This window comes from Python bivittatus, unplaced genomic scaffold, assembly GCF_059951505.1.
Source record: "Python bivittatus isolate LINGU-HERP-01145 unplaced genomic scaffold, Pbiv_v1 ctg000700_np1212, whole genome shotgun sequence".
Classification (NCBI taxonomy): Eukaryota; Metazoa; Chordata; class Lepidosauria; order Squamata; family Pythonidae; genus Python; species Python bivittatus.
The window spans coordinates 72,719,374-72,734,793 of NW_028277098.1; the positions used below are offsets into that span (position 1 = coordinate 72,719,374).

At 37.3% G+C, this 15,420-nt stretch overlaps 1 protein-coding gene across 5 annotated transcripts in view; it reads left to right on the forward strand.

The window, feature by feature from the left end:
* The window catches only part of KDM5B (lysine demethylase 5B), a 75,425-nt gene that overhangs the window by 16,808 nt on the left and 43,197 nt on the right, over window positions 1–15,420 (forward strand). For 4 of the 5 annotated variants that reach the window (XM_088154299.1, XM_088154298.1, XM_088154297.1 and 1 more), the window contains exons 3-6: window positions 73–195; window positions 810–980; window positions 4,901–4,957; window positions 14,099–14,233. In XM_088154299.1, the coding sequence (XP_088010425.1) occupies window positions 73–195; window positions 810–980; window positions 4,901–4,957; window positions 14,099–14,233 (486 nt within the window). The remainder of the gene's footprint in view (window positions 1–72; window positions 196–809; window positions 981–4,900; window positions 4,958–14,098; window positions 14,234–15,420) is intronic. The other variant, XM_088154296.1, reaches the window with a different exon arrangement.

Sequence of the window (15,420 nt, forward strand, 5' to 3'; positions counted from 1 at the left end):
AATGCGAAAATTGAATATTCAAAATGAAAGCTGATTTAAGTTGTATAATAAATCCACATTATATTCTGATAGGCTCAGACTAGGGTGAAACTGAATTTTCTGGACCAGATTGCAAAGTTCTGGGAACTCCAAGGATGCACGCTGAAAATTCCACATGTAGAACGAAAAATTCTAGATTTGTTCCAGCTTAATAGGGTAAGTTGTGCATGTTTATTAGATGAAGACATTACAATTTTTGATGAAAAACTAATTTAGAATAGTTCTGAAGGCCACTGAATGGATATATTTTCTCGAAATAAAGGTTCAGTTCATGGTGTCATCCTTGTGGTGACTAGGGACATACAGTATTTTTTTTGCCATGGACAAGGTGATAACACAGTGCAAGTGAGGCTTTATTATATGTGGGATTTTCATTTTTTTAATTGGTTTTGGGAATATATATTGGTTCTTTGTTTTTAAAAATGACATTCTAGAGTTTATACAACAGTTATGTTTTATATTTGAAAATGGTAAGGAATTGTACCTTTTGTCACATTGCCAGAATTCAGTGGTGGGGTTGGAGAGTTCATACCTGGTTCAGAAAAAAAAAGGGAAGGGGGGCTTAGGTATACATAGTGATTACTTAAAACATTGTTTTTTTGTAATATATCTGATTAATATTTTAAAGTTTTCTTATTGATAACTTATAGCTTATTGATAAAGCAAAAAGCTGCATACTGAGACAAAATAGTTGCATTTATTAGCTGTATCTTTTGGCACTGTTTTCATGTATACACATAATTGGCTACACGGCTATTTTTATTTTATAGCTAGTTGCAGAGGAAGGTGGATTTGACTTGGTTTGCAAGGACAGAAAATGGACCAAAATAGCTACCAAGATGGGATTTGCTCCTGGCAAAGCTGTGGGTTCACATATACGTGCTCACTATGAACGCATTCTTTACCCTTACAACTTATTCCAATCTGGAGCTAGCCTTCTGGTAAGTTCTGCTTATTTAGCCCAGACTTTAAATCAACTTTTTCCCATTCTGCTGTAAAACATTTCAACAGTGCTTTAAAGTACAAAATATTTGTCCTTAATTTAGATGTTTTGGTGCTGGCTGCTGAACTCTCAAAGTGATACATAATTCAGTGGACTTTTGGAAATTTCTATAGGATTTTGAAGATTTCCATGAACCAAAAACACAACCTCACTATTTATCAAGAAATTGATGTTTTATAGTGGCTATTCTTATCCATTTGAAAAGAACAACTGAATTAATGGACTTCTTCTTCACAATTGGAAGGTTGTCCTTGGAATAACCTAAATCTGTTGCTGGTCTTTAGAGCTCTTTGCACTGTATTCTACAGTACATATTTTTCAGTATGCAAGTTTTCATTTATGCGTTTTGAGCTTGTTTAGGTACCTTCTTTATTTTCATTGTGTAGGCATAAGTACCTATTTTTCCTGCTCTCAAATGTGAGAGTTAAGTGTAAAAGTAAACTTCTGAGATACAAAGTAGGTCTGATATCTCTGAAATAATACAGTGGTACCTTGGGTTACGAACACCTCTGTTAATGAACTTTTCGGGTTACGACCAGCTCCAGCTGCAAAAACTTACCTCGGTTTGCAAACTCCGCCTCGGGTTACGAACCGGATCCGCGGCCATTTTCCGCCCCTGACACGTGGTCCGCGGCCATTTTCCCGCCCCTGACACGTGGTCCGCGGCCATTTTCCCGCCCCTGACACGTGGTCCGCGGCCATTTTTCTGCCCCGACACGTGGTCCGCGGCCATTTTTCCGCCCCTGACACGTGGTCCCCGGCCATTTTCCGCCCCTGACATGTGGTCGTAGGGAGGGGGACTCTCCCTCCAAGCAATAGCCGCCTCCCTGTCCTCCACGCCAGAACGGATTAACGGTAATTACATTGAACCTTATGGGGAAATTTCCTTCGGGTTGCGACCAATTCGGGGTGCGACCAGAGTCACAGAATGAATTAAGTTCGTAAACCGAGGTACCACTGTAATGTTCAGACCCAGGTTTTGGTTTTCTGACGAGCTTGTTATTAAAGCATAGAATCCTTTATCAAAACGAAGGTAACATTTTTAGACTATATCTTTATGACCAGCTTAGTTATGTTTGCAGCAGATTAGCACCGTGCTCTTTATGGCTGTCTTGGAAACTTCAGATTATATGAAATTCATCTTTCAAGAGTATTTGATGAGCACTGTGATCACATCATGCCAATTTTGCATTGGTTTTATTTGTGATCCATTTCTGGAATTAATTGAAAGTGCTAGCATTGATATTTAAAGTCCTGAGTTGTTTGGGATCAGGCTATTTGAAAGATACCTAGTTCCTTACTAACTTTTCCAAGGACTTAAGCCCTGATATCAAGCCTTTACTAAAGTTGATCAAATTAGAAAGCATTGAGATAGCACCTTGTTAATGTAATGCCATGTTTCAGAAACCCTGGAAACGTCACTTAGCATTCTCTCTTATTTGTAGCCTTTGAAAGAACCTTGAAGACATTTTATTTTGCTAAGCTTTTCTTTTTCATTTATGGCTGGCCTGATTTTATCTGCTCTTTAAAAAATTAATAGCCTATTTTTTGTTTTAACTTTTTAATTGAATAGCTACCTTGTATAGAGACCATTCTGAGATCTTATCCTAAAGAATGGATAATACAGTGGTACCTTGGGTCACGAACGCTTCTGTTCATGACCAATTCGGGTCACGAACAGCACCGTTCGCAAAATTTTGCTTCCGTTCGCGAACTCCGCATCGGGTGACAAACAGGATCCGCGGCCATTTTCCCTGCTGACACACGTGGTCGTGGCTTCCTGTAGGGATGGGGACTCTCCCTCCAAGCAATAACCGCCTCCCCACCCGTCTTCCTGTCCTCCATGCCTCAAGCAAGGTTAGTGTTCTCTCTCTTCATACTGTACTGTACTGTACTTTGTGTCATATTTTTGTGGTTTTTTAAAAAAATACATATGGTTCAGAACGGATTAACCGTATTTACATTGAACCTTATGGGAAAATTTGATTCAGGTCGCGACCAAAATCGGTTGGCAACCAAATTCGTAGGGGTCAGAACGGATTAACCATATTTACATTGAACCTTATGGGAAAATTTGATTTGGGTCGCGACCAATTTGGGCCGCGACCAGAGTCGCGGAACGAATTAAGTTCGTGACCCGAGGTACCACTGTAGTTAATAAAATGCATGGAAAGAATGTCAAACCCTGGCTAATCGTAGTCTCTTTTTTAGGTGCATATGCACACACAATACACTCATATGTGATAGAATTATGAATTATATAGATGCATGGGCTTTTAATAACTGATTTGTTATGATGAATACACTTTCTGTTTGAAAAGGGAAATAAAGTAGATCTCTGGTGAACCTGCCTTTTCTTTCTCTCCTTACTCTTTTTCTAAATTTTTTTTTTCTGTACACTGATATTTCTTCAATAAAAGAAGAAGGAAAGAGAAGCTAGAAAAATAATTAGCTTCCCTTTTACAATTAGTATCATTGATTTAACTATAGATGGGCAGATAGGTTTTTTAATGGAAGTCTACTTATACCAAAAATGTTTGTCACTTAGTAAACCATATGGTATGTTTGCATTGCCATATATTTGAGTACTGTATAGTACAGCGTGTGCACATGTTCCATGGTGGATAGGTGTTTAGAAATATTTCCTAATGGTCATAGCGTTGTTCTTCTGAATTAAGGCTTGACTAGTTACTGTGGGTCTCTACAGCACCATATTCATCTTGTGAGCATATAGGTAAGACTATGGAGATAAAACAGTGACTAGTGGAGTATAGTTGTGCTTTGTTCTTCTTCGCATTATTTGGGGCTAAATCAATTAATATTAATAAATTGCATTCAAAGGTCATGCAAAACATTATTTTAAATCTTTTTTGAATAATTATGTTGTACCTTTCAGAGAAAAGGATATTGTGTTATGAGCCTAAAATAAGATTCAGATTGTGGGGAGTGAAGAAGGGAATATCTATTCATATCTAAATGAAATTGGGGATAAGACATGAGACTCACTTGGTTACCATGTTGTTTATACAAAGAAAACTCACGTCCAGTTTCATTGCAGCTTTCTCATCCCAATGGTAGACACAGTTTTAAATTGAAAGAAAGTAGCACTTACATGCTATCAGTAGATTAATTCATCCAGAAGTTGGTGTGATGGTTAAATTATAAGTGGACTGAATTCATTCAGTTTTGATGGCATGCACTAAATTGCCTCACTGGGAAAACACAGTTATAAATCCTAACCAGTTGAGATCTGTAGCAGCTCATATCTTTGTTACAGTGTTTTACAATTAGATATTAAATGTAGTATTTAAACATACATATTCAATATTTTCTCAGTTAATCATTATGTGTCTTTAAAAAAAAAAAACTTGAACATTTTGGTTAGAATAGAAATGCTAATAATGCAAGAACGTCTGAATAAAAATGTCTGGTTTTGGGCCAGAAAAATGATCTTCACAATTCTGTCATAATCTTTGTCTTACATTCCGACTGATTAGCACAAATTAGGAAAGTTTGGCAGTTCATTTAATCACTTTGTGTGTGTGTGTATTGTTATTAAAGCTAATAGAATTGTAGGGGTGTCTTGTGCACATTTTCTTCATTAACTCATGTAGTCATAGTTACTGTGACAGGAACATACAAACAACTTTCCATTTTCATCCTAAAAAGTTAGAGCCATTTCAGTTACCATGTGCTTTTCAAAATTTACTTTTTGTCAGATGTTTTTGAAATTAGAAGCTGAAGTTTTTTTCAGGGCCATTCTAAAAGTAAATGATTTTCAAATGACTACTTGTGGCCTCAGTTTACAAGGTCACAGTTCCTTTAAATTGTAACTCTCCAAGCTCTCTCTTGCAATAGGCACCTGACATTTGTTCCAAACTGATGTGTTTAGTGGATGATGCAGTTCTGGAAAAGGTATGTTTAACATGACTTTTTGAATGACATCCCTTCCCTGTCTCTGTTCTAAACTATTTTGGATGCTCTCTGTATCATCTCCTATGCAAAATATTTAAACTGTATATTCTGTTAAATAAATCAATTATTTGAATGAATCTTAATATTTTTTTATCATACTTGTTCTTCCTGGTTCAATTCTACTTTTGATCATAAAACATTTTTTTAATTTTATGTTTTTATATAACTAATCCAAGGACTTGGATCTATAAAATCTATTTAATGTTTTTCCTGTTTGTTTATGTACACATATTGAGGAAATATTTTTATTTTATCTGTATGCCACAATTTCTTTTGAAGGAGCCCAAAGAAATAATTTGTGAACTAAATAAACAAACTCTTTGCTGAATATATGAATAGTCTTACACAAAACAGAAATAAGATCTCTTCTTTACCTAGCATTCAAGGATTATATAATAATGTGTAAAGTAACTAATGTCTCCAAATATGCATTAAATATTAAGCTGTTTAATATAAAACATTTATTTTATGAGTTGCAGTTACTATTTACTTAAAAGTAATTCCCTTGATTATAAACAAAAAGACACTTTTCCTGATGTGAGGATTTTTTTTTTAACTGTAAGGAGCTTTTATCATTAGGACAGCTGTTATTATTTGGTTTAGAATAATAATTAGACTGTATTATCATTACTGATCAGTTGCTTTCTACCAGATTATTACATTTCACTGAATTTTGTTTGACATATTAAAAATGCTTATGGAATTTTGGGTTATTAGTGGTTCCATAATTTTTGGATTATTCAGTACGTTGAATAAATGTATACCAAATTTGCTTTGTTAAACAGAGCTTTGTTGAATAAGATTTCTATTAATTAGTAGTCAATACTCAGAATTTTAATCATTCATCAAAAACTTTGGTGCTAAGCAAAAGACAGAATAGTCACCATGCCTCTTTCATTAGCTGGGTATTCCCATACTATTACCATGTAGTTTCATTATGTACTACATCTTGATATATTGTTTTCTTGGAAACATATTTACATACATAGTTTGCAGAAGAGAATGGTTGTAAGGATTAAAAATATTTCTCAGTGAGTCTCTGCACAATCTACAAAGAATATACAAAGTATGTATATTCATATACATAATAAATAGACCTGCTTTTTTAAGTGAGTGATCTTATTACATGCATGGGATCTTCCTTTGCCCATACTCACTTGAAAGTAAAATATTTCTATTAAAATAAAAGATCAGATTCAGCTAATACAGATGCTAGTATAACAGGTTTTGCACACATACAAATAAAAAACTTTGGTACAAAAGGATTGGCAAACAAAAACTAGATTAGTATTATCACTTGGATTTATCACTTAGATTTATATCTGCTGAATTTCATTGAAATGGAAGAAAATTTATGTTATTAAAAGCACACATTTCCTTACTTCAACAGGAATTATATCCAACTATTAAAATAGAAGAATGCTCATGGCTCTTACTAAAAATTACATACAAAGTGACATACAAAAATTGGAGTCATTGGGATATAGCAACTGGTATCTTCCATTCTCTGAAAAATTCTAAACATTTAGCTTCCTCTCTTTTTGTCACACTGAATTATAGAATGGGAAAGGGATATCTAGGTAATTGGGTTTTCACGTATCCAAATTAAAGCATTTCTGACTGGTAATTGTTCTTCCCTCAGTATTGAAAAATTATTAGAAGATTCTAGTTTGAACAATATGAAAGTGTTCTTATATACATTTTAAAATGAACTACTACATGTGCTCAGTTTTAAAATATGTTTTTGAGTTAAATGGTCCGTGTTTCTGATTTTTTTAATAGGAAGACTTATGAACAAGATAGTTTTGAAAATGTTTACTGAATTCCTTTACTTGATTTAAAGAATAGGGCACTCAATTGAAGTTTATAATTAGATTGCACTTTCATTTATATTTCGATTTGTCAAATATGGTAAAGGGATGAACAAGTTCTTACTTGTGGTGAGCATGTATTCTGTTTATCAATATGCATATTCTTATTTTAGTTGTTTTGTGTCAGAAGAGCTGTACAGAGTTTTTACTCTAATTTGTGCTCACAGTAGTTCCCGACTTTCCATTGTTGATACATGTGTCTATCTTTGTCTCATCTTCCTTCCCTTTTTAAAGTGGGTAATTTCCCCCCCATTTCATTCTGTTCAGTTCTGTTCAATTCTATTTATTATACTGGATTTTTAAAACTGGGCAAAATAGCTTAATAAGATCAGGGTGTGATCTTGCATTTTGTAGAACTTTGTTACAATATCCTTTCCCTCAGTACAGACAGGTATAATTTCCTTTGTTCTGATAATCTTGGAATGTTTGTTATGATTTGCAAAAATAGCATGCATGTAAAAAAAACCAAAACTGTCTATCCTAGAAGAGCATAGAAAGTGTCTTTTTAAGCTGCCTCAAACAAGCAATTCCTGGGTTCTTTTCCAGGTGAAATACTGTAGATTAATTAAAAGCATCAGTGCCATCATTATACCCATGAAGTCAAAGTGGATAACTGGCATGTAGGTAGATCTGTTTGTTGATAGGCATAGGGAACTTTCTTAGGTCAAAGAAAAATGTTTATGAGCAAATAAAAATGTTATAAATCAGGGGCATTAAAATGAGCAGGGTTTTCTGTTTCATTTTTAAGTGTCCAGTCTGGCAGATGTTTTGCATATATGTCATTACAATACATATTAAGCAAATTGTATGGGGAATAGTATATTGTCTCAGCAGATAGCAGCACCTGATCTGAGCTAAAAAGTTAAGGAGGGTTGGGTTGGTTGGTATTTGGATGAGATGCTTCCAGGTAGTATCAGGGCTGTAGGTTAGACTGTGAAATCAAATCCCAGAAAAAAGAAGTAGCATACCATTTCTATATTATTTTCAAGAAATTTACATGGATGTATACATGGAGTCATCAGAAGTTGAGCTTGACTTGAAGGAGACTTTAAGCAAACATAAAGGATTAAAAGAATGTATATTTCTGTCTTTGTTTTGGAACATCATTTATACACTTGACACTGGTAAAAACAGAATCCAACACTGTGTGCTTCATAGTATATAAGCATCCCAATCAAAATGCTCATTATTATGATGGAATGTTAGTATATTACCAGACAATGTGTTTCACAGCTTAGGAAATTAGGTACATATAGTACTGTAATACTAGATGAAGTTGAGATAATACAATTCCTGATGCACCTTCATTAGCAGGAAGTCATATGGCAAGGACTGCCACAGCCATGTGTTCCCTTCATCCAGGTATTGCCTATTCATGGGATCTTAAAGGTGGGGCTGCTACATACCAAAATATGTTCTAACCTGTACTTGTGTCCACTTAGGGCTTGTACTAACAGCACTGCTTTGAAATAAGCTTGGAAGTAAATATGCAGTCAGTGAGGCTATCAGGGACTAATAATTCTGATCTGTGTCCTGCTCAATAACTGAATGGCAGTATTTTATATCAGTTGATACTTAACTATTTCAATGGCCTCCACATAAAACACCGTAATCTACTTATTAAACTGTTGAGGTATTGGTAACTATAGCCAGACTGTCAGTTCAGAAAAAAACATAGCTGTGGAATCAGCTGGAGTTGGATACAGACACATTGCCTATGGGTAGGTCCCATAAAAATTGAAAGCAGAGTCGGTTGCTGAAATTCTTGTGTTCTGACTTCAACCTTTTCACTAATCTTATTGATTTGAGTTCAAAGAGAATAATTTTTTTGCTGTTCTTCTCAAATCTTGATTGTTGTTAGGGAGATCTGATATAAGACTATGCACCTGTTCCTTCAGTGAAAAGTACCACTCAGTTCAAACTATGGCTTCTTCCAGTGCTTAACATGAGAACAGTCTCTAATCAAGCTGTTGCTCCTCATCCAATCTATTACTGTCTCCAGACACTGATCTAGACCCTGTAGTATCTCATCTGTTTCAGATTGATCATGCTAATCTGTTGACTAATGACATATCATCATACATCTGCAGATAATCTTGCTCAATTATTTAATATACTTTTTTTAAAAAAAGTATAGCAAAAGAAATACTTGATACTTGGTGGCCATTACAGTGCAAGCAGCATATTGAATGTTACTTTCCAGAAATAGTTCCTCAGGAAAGAGCAGAACTATGATATCATCATGTCTGACTTCTATCAACAGCCACTCCAGTAAGCTACATGGTCAGCAATATCAGAAGTGATTGGGAGATCTGGGACAAATCAGTAAGGTTTTATTCCTCTGATCTCTTTCCCAATACTGGTCAACTGGCAGTGTGACCAACGCAGTTTTGGTGCTAAAACAAGGCCTGAAGCCAGATTTTAATCATTTTCATCCAAGCTCATCCGAAGCTGATCTACTACCCATTTCACACTCTTGTCCCAAAGAGGATACTGCCTGTTAGGCTCTATTCCAAAATTGTTGGGTGCAGAGGGGGACTCTTGAGGAGGGGGATATATCAGTGACTGTTGCAAAGCCACTGAAATTGCCCTGCCCCTTCAAAAAGGTGTAAATATTGCCTGGGGGGCTACTTCACCCATCTCTTTGGCTAGCTTTAATTGGCTATTGTGGGCAAAAGTCTAATGCCCAAGTAATAGGTGGAATAGAATCCCTCAAGTGTCTTGTCCATATCCTTAAGCATCTAGTCATATGAAACATTTCCCTACAATTGAAACTGATGGTTTTCTAGACAATTCTTGCAACATAATGTATTTATTTATTTTAAAACACTTATGTAGCTGCCCATATTGTAACAGCAACCCTGGGCATCACAGAAAACAAAACAGAAGCTCCACAAACCATCAAAATAAAACTTTATAAAACTCATGGCATCCCCAGGCAGCACCTTCCCTTACATCCACACACTGTATTACTGAGTTCCACCTCATCATACTCCAATGTTTGTGGGGAAAGCTAGCTCTTCAAGGCCTGGAAGACAAGGAGGATGGGAGCCTGCCAGATCTCTGGGGGAAGGATGTTCCACAGGGCAGAAAAAGTTACAGAGAAGTCCTGCTTCCTAGGTCCTGCTGGATGACAGCATTTAAGTGGAGGGACCTTGAGCATGCCTGTTCTATCTGATTGGTTGGGACAAGCAGATATCCTCAGAGAGAGAGGGTCCCCAAGTAGCCTGGTCCCTTTAGGGCTTTAAAGGTGATAACCAGTTTCAGAAAGAAACTGAAAGCCAGTGCAGCTTGCACAGCAGTGATGTAATATGGGAAAAACATAAGGCATTCAGAAATGTGCGTCCTGCTACATTCTGGACCAGTTGTAGTTTTTGGATGGTCTTCAGCAGCAGCTCCATGTAGAGCTCATTGCAGTGATCCAACTGGGAAGTGACCAGAGCATGAATGACTGTGAGCAAGGCTATCCGATCCAGGAATTGCCACAAGAGATGGATTTGTACAAAGACCCTGCCAACCACAGCTGCCATCTGCTCCTTGAGCAGGAACTGGAAGTCCAGGAGGACTCACAAATTGCACATCACCCTAACCCAGCAAGAGTCAAAGATGATTTAGCACTGGACCCAGGAGGCCAAAAATCCAGATCCACTGTGTCTTGCTAGGGTTGATTTGAAGTGGGTTCCACCCCATCCAGACCCTTACAGTCTTTAGCCAATGGGCCAGTACTAAGATAGTGTTGCTTAGCTGGCCAGGAGTGGAGATGTATAATTGTGTGTCATCAGTATATTGATTATTCTGCACCCTGTGCTGCCGGATGACCTCTCCCAGTGGTTTAATGTAAATATGAAAAAGGATGGGTGAGAGACCCGAGTCCTGAGGCACCCCACATTGCAGGGGCCTAAGACTTCATCTCCTCCACCAAGATGGGCTGGAATCTGCCCCAAAGGAAGAAGGAAAACCACTGCAAATCTGTGACCCCCGCTCTCAACCTCTGAAGCTGGTCCAGAAGGATACCATTATCAATGGTATCAAAAGCCACTGAAAAACCAAGAGGGCAAGAACAGATGTGCTGCCCCCATCTACCAGTGCAACCAGTGCTATCTCTGTGCTGTACTCCAGTCTGAACCCTGACTGAAAAGGGTCCAGATAATTTGCTTTATCCAGGGCCTTTTGAAGCTGAGTGCTCACCACCCTCTCAACAACCTTCTCTAAAAAGGGAAAGGTGGAGACTGGACAAAAGTTATCTAACACAGTTGCATCCAAGGATGGCCTCTTGAGAAGGGGACACACCACTGCCTCCTTCAAGGCAGGCAGCAACATCCCCTCCTGCAATGAGGCATTAATCATTGCTTGGACCCAACCATGTGCCACCTTCCTGGAGGCCTTAATCAGGAGGGTCACAGGTCTGAAACAGGTGGCAGAACTTACAGCCCCAAGAACCCTGTCCACTTCCTTGGGAGTAACTGGCTCAAACTCTTCCCAGATAATTGAGATCAGACGTGCCCCAGTCACTTCCAAAGGACCTGCCCAGCTGGTGTCTATTTCCAAGTGAAGTCGAGTGACTTTATCTGACAGATGCTGAAAATATTTTTCACGTTGGCCCTGCAAGGGTTTTTCTGGTTCTTTGCCCAGAAGGAACCTGGTTACCCTAAACGGCTGCTGGCTGGCTATCTGCGGACAAAATAAGAGCAGAGAAGTAAGCATGCTTGTTGCCACAAAGTAAGTCCTAATAAAGGTTCTTACTTTTGGTTGGTTGGTTGGCTTCACTCTAGATGTCCCTTGTGTCACTTCATCTCCTGCAGCTCCTCAATAAACCAAGGAACCCTGCAGGATCCATAAACACAGTTTGCATAGGCAAATCTGGTCCAAGACCCTAGTTGCTTGCTCATTCCAAGGCTTTGGCCAAATGGTGCCTTTCAGTACCTTCCAGCTCAGAGTGAGTGAATCTCAGCAATGTATTGAAATGAGAGCAATTGAGACTCAACCATTCTGAATGAAAGTACAGGTAATATGGGTTATACTGATGTGAGGAAGAGGGACTTGAAGTTAATTCAGAGTTGTAAATTCCAGATAAGAATCTGATAATATAATTGTTATAAAAAGTTTGATGCCTTTCATGAGGCTTGAAAAATCAGCTTTCTGTGTTTGTAAATTATCAACAATTGGATATATCCTTTCTTAATTTCTGTTACTTAGACTTTAGTTTTTTCTGTCTTAAAACTTCACTCACAGATTCTAAATGTTGATAGTATATATTGTTAGCATTATTATTTAATGTATGGCATACAGTGCCAAGCTCAGTGTCAAGCTCAGATACTTTGGTCACCTAATGCGAAGAGAGGACTCTGGAAAAGACCCTGATGCTGGGAAAGATTGAAGGCAAAAGGAGAAGAGGACGGCAGAGGATGAGATGGTTAAATAGCATCACTGAAGCAATGAGCATGAAACTGAGCAAACTCGGGGAGGCAGTGAAGGACAGGAAGGCCTGGCACAATATGGTTCATGGGGTCATGAAGAGTTGGACACGACTTAACGACTGAACAACAAATACAGTGCCAGGGAGTCCACAATGTGTTTTACATATAGTAGATGTTCTGGCACCAACAATTGCTAGTGCACTGGTGCACACAAGAGGGCGAGCTAGCTTTGCAGCAGCTGGCCAGCAGCATTCCTAGGGAGGTCGATCCTTTCACCAATTGCATCCAGGCAGGTCCAGCGCCGATTCCTCTTCCCTGTGCTGCCAGCGTTTCCCCCCACCAAAATGGGGGTACCTATTTATCTACTCGTAGATGGTGTACTTTCGAACTGCTAGGTGGGCAGGAGCTAGGGACGAAATGACGGGAGCTCACTTATGTCACGTGGAGCTGGGCTCGAACCTTTGGAGACTCGACCTTTTCTGGCCAGCACACTCCAGCATCATTAAGCTGCTGCGCCACCGCGTCCCCCATCTTGTTAGCAATCTAACAGTATCTGGAGACCTATGTTCAACTCTCCATTCAGCTATGAAACTTAGTGATCTTGGGCCAGTCTTATACATTCAGTTTAATCAACCTCAGGGTAATTGAAGGACTAAAATGGAAAACATATGTTTTCTTGAGCTCATTAGGTAAAAGGTTGGGTATCAATGTAGTAATAATAAAATGTGAATGAATAAAAATGCATTATTTATATGATTATTACTGTTTATCTAGATGCTACCGTACTTGACAAATGCCTCTTCTCTAACAATGCTATATGACCCTATTGCTTGAAACAGTACTGCAGTCATTTCACATTGTCAGAGCAATGTAGTAGAAATTATACCTTAGGTCTAACACACATACACACATTCGGATATTTTCCATTTTACTATTTTAGATAACTTCTTAGTCAAACAAGCTTAGTATATCCCATGAGTACAAACAACTAAGTCAGTGATACCCTGACTGGAGTTCAGAGTACACTTAAGGAGTACAGCTATTTTAATATTTATCTCTTAGCTTAATCATCCTCTCCTAAAATCACTAGTGCACATTTGGGGGGGCAGTGGAAAATCTTGAGTCACTTTCAGTAGCAGAACATAGAAATGGGTAAGACTAGGATAGTTGTGTAGGCTGCTAAAAGCACCTTGGATATAAGTGGTCATTATCTATTTTTCATGGTCTTTGTTGGAAAGATGCCATATTGTCTGAATCTAGTGCTGATGGGATTTACCTCTCGTTAGCATTGGAATGAAATATAAAGCCCATCCACTATACAAGATTAATTGTATTTTAAATCATGGCATTTTTAATCATTCATGAATAATAGGCAGATCCAGATTTTTCTTCTGCCAGCAGAAGAAATTAAGAGTTTTGCAAATTCTCCCTTTTTCTACAGCATATATGCATATATAATGTCTGCTCATTAGGCCTATAGATAATTCTGAAATAATATGTGGCAGGTTAAGCAACTGCAAGGTAGGGTAAGTGTTGGTAAAAGTTGTCTTTCTGTCTACTGCTATGGTCATTCTGATGTACCTGCTTTTGAAAATGGGAGGAACCTTTCTTTCAGACAATAAAAGGATTGATCTACCCTAAACAATTTTTATTGAAAATACAGCTGGTCATCCCAATTCAATGTATATAAGCATGTAATAATAGTTTCTTTCAACAACTAAAGATAATTTTAATACCAATGGGATTTTTGTATGAAATACAAAGAAATAATTCACTCTTGCTTCCTTTTTTAGTGTTTTCAGAAGCCAGATATTACCAGTGGTACAAAGGACAAAGAATATAAACCCCATGATATTCCTCAGAGACAATCTGTTCAACCATCCGAAACTTGCCCTCCTGCACGTCGTGCAAAACGCATGAGAGCAGAGGTAGGATTGACTTTGTGTGTGTGATAATTATAAGAAGGTCATGACTCGGACCTACAAAAGTTTTGTCCTTTGCCAGAGATTAAAGAGCATGATCTCTTAGATTACAGATTGTGTCTGCAGTTCTGATAATGACAAATACAGCTGTTGTGGTCTAATTCAACCACAGTTGAGAAGACTGTTATTATTTATTATTACTTATTTAAATTTATTGGCCACCCAACTCAGTGGATCTCTTAGAATTAGCATATACTTCCCATGGTATTTCTTTGTGGGAAAAACTACTTCTTTTAACTACTGTAAAGTGTTAGCAGTAATGTTCAGCGTGAATATAATGAATCAGTGTTTTAGTTTACTGGCTATCTGAGACCAGTTTGGGGGTATTTTGCCTTTATTCATAATATGGTAAGCTGTTTATGTAGTGCTTCTGTGAGCACGTTCATATATCATGTTAAGTTACAAAATGATTTGTCTCCTATTGGCTTATCATAAATGTGTGAACTATGGCTTATTAAACATAAAATGATTTTAAGAATTATGACTTAGCATAATGTGTGAATCCAGTTTTTAAGTTGTGTAAGGATCTGTTACAACAATCACATGTGATAATTATTAATTATTGCTAATATTTCTACACCACTGTACTTTAATGGCTCAAAGTAGTATACACAGAAAAACAACAGGATTCAAAAAACACATGACAATATACATTATAATGGGACTGACTACCAGGGGGAGATGTCAAAATCTAATATCCCCCCAATTCTCTTTCATCAAGACGAGGTTTTACTTCTTTATGGAAGCTCATTAGAAAGAATATAGTTTATATATATTACATTATAATCTGTTTTAAAGAGAGCAAACTGAAATTGAGAAATGGTGATGCCAGAGTAGAAGTTGAGCAGATTTATAAACCCTTGAAAACTAGAAGCGATTTAATTTCCTTTTGGCTTCCACTGTTCAGTATAGCTTTGAGTTAAGAGATCTGTGACCAAATTAGCATCACTAAAAATTCTGGGTTTTTGGGGGTCTGATTTACCACTTGTCTGAATTTATTTTTTGTATTTTTTTAACCATATGCAGATGTTTTAGAGCATTTCAATCTAAATATTCCAAAACATTTTAAAATACTAGTTCAGTACTTCTGAATTAACTGCCATATTGATTTAAGTATACTCAAAATTCTGTGT